At 59.0% G+C, this 8,129-nt stretch overlaps 1 protein-coding gene across 3 annotated transcripts in view; it reads left to right on the plus strand.

The window, feature by feature from the left end:
- The window catches only part of ABHD1 (abhydrolase domain containing 1), a 9,904-nt gene extending 1,984 nt beyond the window's left edge, over nucleotides 1–7,920 (plus strand). The window contains exons 2-10 of one of the 3 annotated variants that reach the window (XM_084835388.1): nucleotides 2,923–3,083; nucleotides 3,270–3,458; nucleotides 3,749–3,794; nucleotides 3,986–4,098; nucleotides 4,886–5,152; nucleotides 6,081–6,254; nucleotides 6,457–6,505; nucleotides 6,595–6,760; nucleotides 6,851–7,920. In XM_084835388.1, the coding sequence (XP_084691514.1) occupies nucleotides 2,923–3,083; nucleotides 3,270–3,458; nucleotides 3,749–3,794; nucleotides 3,986–4,098; nucleotides 4,886–5,152; nucleotides 6,081–6,254; nucleotides 6,457–6,505; nucleotides 6,595–6,760; nucleotides 6,851–7,068 (1,383 nt within the window). In that variant the 3' untranslated portion in view covers nucleotides 7,069–7,920. The remainder of the gene's footprint in view (nucleotides 1–2,922; nucleotides 3,084–3,269; nucleotides 3,459–3,748; nucleotides 3,795–3,985; nucleotides 4,099–4,885; nucleotides 5,153–6,080; nucleotides 6,255–6,456; nucleotides 6,506–6,594; nucleotides 6,761–6,850) is intronic. The other 2 variants (XM_084835480.1, XM_084835570.1) reach the window with 2 other exon arrangements.
- The last annotated feature ends 209 nt before the right edge of the window (nucleotides 7,921–8,129 follow it).

Genomic DNA, 8,129 nt, shown 5'->3' on the forward strand with positions numbered 1-8,129 from the left:
GATATCCTGGGATACTTCATCGAAAGCTTTGCTGAAGTCAAGGTATATGATGTTCACAGCATAACCACAGTCCACAAGGGAGGTGACCTGATCAAAAAAATGAGATCAGATTTGTCTGCCAGGATTTGTTCTTGACAAATCCATGTTGGCTTCGAGTAATCGCTGCATGGTTTTCAAGGTGCCTACAGATGGATTTCTTTAGCATCTGCTCCAGAATTTTCCCAGGGATTGATGTCAGACTGACTGGTCTGTAGTTCCCAGGTTCCTCCTTTTTACCCTTTTTGCAGATAGGGACAACGTTAGCCCTCCTCCAGGCATGTGGCACTTCCCCCGTCCTCCATGATTGCTCAAAGAGAATAGACAGCGGTTCTGAGAGTTCTTCTGCCAATTCCCTTATGACTCTAGGATGCAGTTCATCTGGCCCTGGAGATTTGAACTCATTCAAAGGAATGAGGTGTTCCTTGACCATATGCCTATCGATCTCAAGCTGCCCCTTCAGCCTGTACTTGGCCTTTGCCAGGGGGTTCATAGACCCTCTTTTGGGAGAAGGCTGAGCCAGAGAAGGAATTGAGAACCTCTGCCTTTTCCTTGTCATCTGTTATCATTTTGCCATCCTGATTTAACAGCTGAACCACCATTTCTTTCCTCTGCCTTTTACTATGCACATAGCTGAAGAAGGCCTTTTTGTGGCTTTTAGCATCCCTCGCTAACCTCACCTTCCCCAGCACCAGATGGCAATGGCGCAGTCTCAGGCGCAGGTGTGGTGGCAGCTCCTCCATCTCTCCCTCCCAGAGTGAGAGGAGGCGGGCTGCAAGAGAGGGTAAATTCACCCTTTGCCAGGCGAGGCTGCCTTGCCCAGGCAGTCTCTCAGGACAGGGGAGGGGGGAATTCGCTGTTTTTCCTGCCCCAGGCCTGGAGCTTTGGGCAGAGTAGCTGCTGTAGCAACAGCAGCACCCCCTCACAACAGCATCTCAGGCTCTTCCGGCCGCCTGCCCCAGAGCGGTAGGCTGGGGTGGGAGGGACCCGGCTGAGACTTGGCTCTAAAAAACGTCATGGGTTTTTGTCCTGGTGAGACCGCCCACTCCTACACCCCTGCATACTATTCTTCCACAAATCTATGGTGCAACCATACTTGGAATACTGTGCAAGGTTCTGGTCACTGCACTTCAAAAAGGAGATTGTAGAGATGGAAAAAAGAGCAGGAAAGGGCAACCAACATGATCAAGGGGCTGGAGCATCTCCCCTATGAGGGAAGGCTACAATGTCTGTAACTGTCTAGCTTAGAAAGAAGGCGAGTGAGGGGAGACATGACAGAGGTGCATAAAGTCATGCCTGGTGTGGAGAAAGTGCACAGGGAGACATTTTTCTCCCTCTCTCACAATACTAGAACCCAATGGGGCCATCCCATGAAACTGAATGGTGGGAAGTTCACGACAGACCAAAGGAAGTCCTCCATCACACAGCCCAGGGTTAAATCACAGAATTGGCTACCAAAGTTAGTGATGGCCACCAGCTTGGATGGCTTCAGAAGTGGATTAGAGAAGGCCACGGTGGAGGAGGCGGCGGCCATCAGTGGCCCTGCTAGGACGATCGGCGGGGGAAATGGTGCATTGCGGCTTGTTTCGCCTGCTCCCCCACGTGCCAGGTGCGCACCCAGCATTTCTTTAATTTCCTGTGCTGCGTTGCGGTCGCCATGTGGTCCGAACCAGGTGCACGGCATGGTGGGGATGGTTTCTTGCCCACCCTACAACCCGAGGCTTGCAGTAGGGGCTGTGGGGTGGGTGAGAAGCTTGATGTCGCCAAGTCTTGCGCCAGGTTTGGACAACACAGCCCCTCGTGGCGCAGTGCGTGTTATTGGGGAAATGCTGGCCGTGCGAGTGCACGGGGGCGGGGGAGCAACTCGTGCTGTGCCGCTTCCCCAGCTGATCATCCCAACGTGGCTGACATCTGCTACTCCTGATGGCGCTATGCTGCCTCCCGGATCAGGGGCAGAATGCCTGTGCACACCCGTTGCAGGGGAACCTGGGCAGGGGGATGCTGTTGCCCTCCTGTCCTGCTTTTTCCCCTGGGCAGCTGGTTGGCCACTGTGTGAACACGGTGCTGGACGAGGTGGTCTGATCCAGCAGGGCTCTTATGTCCTTGGTCCCAGGGGCAACTGCCCTGGCTTTCAGCCAAGGGCCAGGGAGGCCACAGCCCTCCTGCCCCCCATTTGGATGAGCTCAGCTCCTCTTCACCCAGCCACAGTGGCCACAGAGGACGTCTTTGGGACTTGCACAAGGAGGAGACCCACTCAGAGGGCAGGTCCTGGGGTACCTCCTGCTCCTGCCTCAGTTCCCTGCTGGGTTTTTTTAAAATTACAGATTGGGTTTTAAGAACTGCAAAATTGTCTTTGTGGACAGAGTTGCTCTGGCTTCTCTTGCAAAATCTGCCCTGCTTGCAGATGCTGTCTTCGTTGTGATGGCCCTTGGGGTGCTGAACTGGGAGCTTGAATTTGGGAGGAGGCCCTCTTTCATGCTCTCTTATTATTAATTAATAATACTAATATCATCTTTCCTTCTCAGTAGTTTGGCATCTCTGCGGCAGACACTGGGCACGGCTCCTCTTGCCACAGCCTTGCCAATAAGCCCACAATAACCCCACCTTGGCTGCCCCCCCCAGAGACCATGTTTGCTGCTTGTGGCACCCTGGCAGCCTGAAAGAGGTGCAGGGCCAACTTCCTTCCTGCTTGGGAATGCTTTTCTGCCTGGTTGCCTCAAGGTGATTCCTGCGCGCCACAGGAGACCGGGTGGCTGTCTGTCTGCGAGGCTGAGCCCAGTCAGCTTGCGGCCTTCCTCCCTGGAGGCCGGGGGCCGCAGCGGGGCCTCCTGGGGTCGCCCTGCTGCCTGTGACCTCCCTCCGGGTGGCCTTGCTCTCGCCCTGCAGCGCCCCCTGCTGGTGGCTTGCCCGCCATTCCGCTCCTTCCTGGAGAAGTACTGTCCCATCGTGAGCGAGACGTTCTACCCCACCCCCTGGTGCTTTGAGGGTTGGCTCCAGACCATTGTGTGTGTCTTCCTCAAGTCCTGCCCGCCTGTCTCCTACCGCAGGTGGGTCTGAGGAAGTGGAGGGGCTATCGGAAGTTCTGGGGGCAGTTCTTTGGGCGGGTCCAACTGAGCCATCAAGCCAGCTGCTGGTACCTGCTTGGGGAGGTGGACACGCCATCTCGCGCCTGGGTCACCAGTGGGCAGCGTGGCCTTGGCCCGTCCAGCCTCAGCCTCCTGTTTCCCACTCAGTGAGGTGCTGCGGACTGCTGACGGAGGGCAGCTGTTGCTGGACTGGGCTGACGATGACGAAGGTAGGAGCTGTGGCCACCCTGACCCAGAGAGGGGTCCCATTGTCCTGTTCCTGCCCGGCCTGACAGGCAACAGCCAGGAGGCCTACATCCTGCACATGGTGCGCAGCACCCAGCAGCAGGGCTACAGGTGAGAGAATGGAGGCGGCCGGTGTGCATGGCCCTGGGCCCCGTCTTGGGCCAGGGTTCCGCCCTAGCATCGTAGCAGTGGAGAAGAGCGTGCTTCAGCCCTCTGCTCCCTTGCCCACAGTGCCATGTGCTGGGGGAAGGGGCCCTTGCCAGGCTGAGGTTGGGCACATGTTGCTCTGTCGGCCAGCCGGGGGGGCAGCTGGGGGGCAGGGGGAAGAGCTGGGCAGAGGCACCTCAGGACAATCAGGGTGGCGCTGGGCAGAGGGTGATGCGAGCTCTCCTCCCACCCAGGGCCGTTGTCTTCAATAACCGAGGGTGCAGAGGAGAGGAACTGCTGGTAAGGGCTGCCGCGGCCTGTCCCGGCCTCCCCGTGGTGCTGCGGGAGGCTTTGCAGCGGGTGGGGGTGATGCGTTGGAATCTCAGGGTGAGGCAGCGACTGCCTGGGCTGGGCAACCCAGCGCTCTCTCCCGGAGAGGCGGCTCTTTGCTCCGGCGTGCCTCTGATCCGCACCCCCCGCTCCCTCCTCAGACTCCCCGGGCCTTCTGTGCCAGCAGTACGGAGGACCTGGAGCTGGTGGTGAGCCACATCAAAAGCCAGTTTCCCAGCGCACCGCTGATGGCCGTCGGCGTGTCTCTGGGCGGGTGAGGGTCAGGGTGGGGAAAGTGATGCGCAAGGGGAGGGAGGCGGGCAGTCAAGGGGCTCCAGGGCAGCAGCCCGTGGGGACAGGGCGCCCAGCGGCCTTCTAGCGCAGGACTCTCCCTCGTCGGAAGGCAGCAGCCTGAGCCAGCATGAGCTTCCCTGCAGCTCTGGAACGCCACAATCTGACTTCCTGTGGTTGGGCTTCCTCCTTTGGGGCAATGCTCTTGCCAGCCCTGCCCCACAAGCTGGCTTGGATCAGGACCCAAGTCGCCAGGAATGGGTGGACAGTAGCTTCAGCCTCGCGGTGAATTTCCCACTTGTCGGCTGTCTTTATGAACCACCTTTGGCCTCAAAAACAACACCCAGCGCTCAAGGCGATGTAGAGCAAAGTTCACACGTTTCATTTTTTAAGCCACACTGCTTAGCAGAACCAAAGTGTGCTGCAATTCTGCTCCCAAGTCAAGTGCTCCCTTGCATCAATCCTCCTGGATGCTCACTGCCCTTCCCGACTTTGGGCCAGCAAGCCAGGTTCTTCCTCGGTAGTCCAGTCATCCTTCCCGAAGGTTGTAGGTGGACCCCCCACCGTCACCTGGGAGCATTGGGAAGGAAAGGCCTCCTCCGAGGGGGCCTGCGGGGCTTGCTCAACAGTGCCACTGGATCAAACGGGGGGCCAGGGGGGCACTCCGATTGAGCCAGGACCTTCCAGGGTGTAGCAACAACTGAAGCGAGAAATGCAGAGAGCAGGTTCCCAGAGCAAACCAGCTTCTCCGCGCTCTCTCTTGGGACCAGCCAAACACTGGGAACAGCTTGCCGAGAGAGGGCCGTCTCCGAGAGGGGAAGCCCAGACGCTGATGGGCCTGGCACTTGCAGAAGCAGGCGAATTGGCAGCGCCCCGCTGCCTGTCTCTTCCCGAGCATCCAGCCTGAGGAAAGAGGCCTGTGGGATACTGAAGCTTGCTTCTAGTGCCGTCAGCATCTGCTGTCTCCTTGCTTGCATGATGCTTCGGAAGGGGAAAACATTTTTGTGTGCTTGCAGGAAGCCTCCTTGCGCTCCCAGGTAACCATTTTCAGGAGGGATCTGGGCTGCATTTCCGCATGCTCAGCCAATGCTTGTGCAGAGACAAAACTGCAGACAAAACGGGGAGCCGGACAGGCTGGGCAGAGCTCTGGCTTGAGGCAGGTCTGGTGCTGCGGCCCCTTTCCCTGCCAGCGCCGGCTGCTTGTGCAGTTGATCCTTGGCAGCTGCCTGACACTGGGGGAGCAACTGCAGCTGCTGTGGCAAGTGCCAGGTCAGCCTTCTCAGATGCCGCAGGGTGGCTCATTTGGAGCAGCCAAGTGTCCTGGTCCTTCCCACTTTGCCACGCTGAGTGGACCCGGCGGCTCTTGGGAAGCCAACTGTGGCCTCGTGCCAATGCAGAGTTGGGACCGGATGCTGTTGCCTTTGAAGCTGACAGCTAGGAGGGTGAAACAGAAAAGGGGGAGGGCCATGTGCCATGGCTGGGGCGGGCAGAAGATGGATCTCCAGCTGTCTTGGTCTTCAACTCCCAGCATTCCTGACCACTGGCCATGCTGGCAGGGGCTTCTGGAAGTTGCAGTCCAAAACATCTGGAGATCCACTCCCCCCCCCCCCGCTAGGGGAATCCAGTAAAACATCTCCGCTGAAAGCATCTGCTGACCCAGGGTGTCTCTTCCCTCCCCATCTTTGCAAGGGGCCCCCCTCCGCACCAGCACGGTGGACGTTTTTGCTGGAGCAGCCATCTGGGCAGAGAGGCCTTTGGCTTGCACCCATGGCTGTCTGGAGAGGAGTGCTGTGTCACCTGAAAGCTGCCCTAAGCCTTGGTCCAATAGAAGGTGCTGCTGTCTGTAGCAATGGCAGGTTGCAGGAGCTCATGAGGCTGCTGCCTGCTGCCCATTGGGGAGGGGAGGGTGGAGGGCTCGGCCCCAGGCAGCTCTGAATACAGCAAGGCCTTCCATCCTGCGGGCAGGATCCTGTTGCTCAACTACCTGGGGCAGAAGGGCCAGCAGGCTGGGCTCGTGGCTGCCATGACTTGCTCTGTCAGCTGGGACTCACTTGAGACCACCTACTCCCTCGAGAGACCCCTCAACCTGGTACTCTTCAACCAGCGCCTCACAGCCAACCTGCGGAAGCTCATCCAACGGTAGGCGGGGGGGTTTCCAAAGAGGCCCCCACCACCGTGGCTTTGCTTGGCTCAGGGCAGGAGCTTTGGAGGGGGTGGGGAGGCCTCTAGGAAGGAGCCCCCCCCCCCTTCAGATGTCATCTTCCATCCTGAGAGACACCCATGAGAACCCCCCCCCCCCGCACACACCCTGCTTTCTCCCACTGACCTGTCCTCTTTTCAGGCACAGGAAGGTCATCGCGGAGAGGCTGGATGTGGATCATGTTCTGAAGGTACCACCACTGACCCAGTCCAAATTCCCTGCCTGGAACCCCCCCCCCCCACTATCCTTTGAAGCTTGTGCTCTCCCCCCCACCCCCAGGCTCGCAGCATCCGGGAGTTTGACGAGCGCTACACAACGGCAGCCTTTGGTTACAACTCATGTGAGGAGTATTACCGTGCATCCAGTCCCTGCCGGAAGGTGCACAGCATCCGTGTGCCTGTACTGTGCCTCAACGCCTCCGACGACCCCTTCTCCCCTCAGCACAGTGAGTTTTGCCCCCGCCCTGTCCCCTCCCCAGGGGAAGGAGGAACTCTCTGGAGAGCTTGCTGTGACATGCGGACTGACTTCCTTGCAGCTATCCCCATGGCGGAGGCACGGCGTGTGCCCACACTGGCCCTCCTGGTGACGGCAAGAGGTGGCCACATCGGCTTCCTGGAGGGCCTCCTGCCCCGCCACAGGAGTTACATGGACCGCGTCTTGGCCCAGTTTGTGGGTGCTGTCTTTGAGCACCAGGCAGAACTGGCGGCTGCAGTGGGAGCAGAAGGGGGCCAGCCGCTCAAGGAGGCCTTGTAGACCAAGCCCCAGAGCAGGAGCCATGCAGGATCCAGGCCTCTTCTCTCCACCCCTGGCCCAGGCCCTGTGAAGCCCTGAACTTGCCTTCCCTCGCAGGGAGGAGGCCCGCCGGAGACTGCAAGGGCTGGTGCCATTGTGCTAAAGAGCCCCTCTGCCCTTGAGAAAAGGCTCCAACACGCGAGTCACACCCTGCGGTGGGAGCAAGCAGTGAGGCAGAGCCCAATACAGGATCGTTTCCCCAACATCTTGGTGTCGGGCTGTTCTGTTTCAAGCACGAAGGAAGATGGGCTGCCCTGCACAGAGCGTGCTTTCACGGAGTGAGGCCTCGTGCTTTTGTTGAAGGTTCCCCCTCCTCCTGGCTTAAGAAAGCAGTTCATTAAGCCTTTAGGCAGCGAGAGGGGGGGTGTCCATACCAGGAACCCTACTTTGCCAGACGGAGACTATTGCCAAGCTCCCTGCCGCACGCACACGCCCCTCGAGTCCCGCCTCCAGCCCAATCGTGGTACAGCCCAGGCTGAAGGCAAAGCAGCCGGCATTGCCCCTGCACCCAGGATGGGGTGAGTGGGCGGGCCATCACGCGCTTTAACCTTCTGGAACTGCTCCTGCCCAAATGGAGAGAGGGTTGGGCCCCTCCGCTCTGGCACTGCGTAAGACCCAAGCCAGCATACCCCCAGAGGGATGGGGAGGCTGTCCAGGCAGAGCATGGATGTGGGGGCATGTCTACACCAGCGATTCTTACAGGGAAACATCACCATGGGGCGAGAACTCCCTCTCACCATTTTGCGAGATCACTGAAGGAGACACATGGACAACAGGGTGAAATAATCATAAAAGCAGATCACGTTCCAAAGGAAGGAGCCTACCATGCAGTTTGCTCCCCCCCCCCCCCCAGCACACCAGCACTGCAGAGGGTGGGGGGATGTTGCTCCTTCACACTCGCAGCCCGTCCCCTCCAGCTGAAGTGGTTTCTTTCGCCATGTGAGGTGCGCCTACCAGACAGAGGGAAGGGCTATGGCTGAGTGGCGATGCGCACCCCCACAGGTCGCAGGCTCTATCCCCGG

This window comes from Heloderma suspectum, chromosome 1 (assembly GCF_057233095.1).
Source record: "Heloderma suspectum isolate Gila_16-S chromosome 1, 16-S_ref, whole genome shotgun sequence".
NCBI lineage: Eukaryota > Metazoa > Chordata > Lepidosauria > Squamata > Helodermatidae > Heloderma > Heloderma suspectum.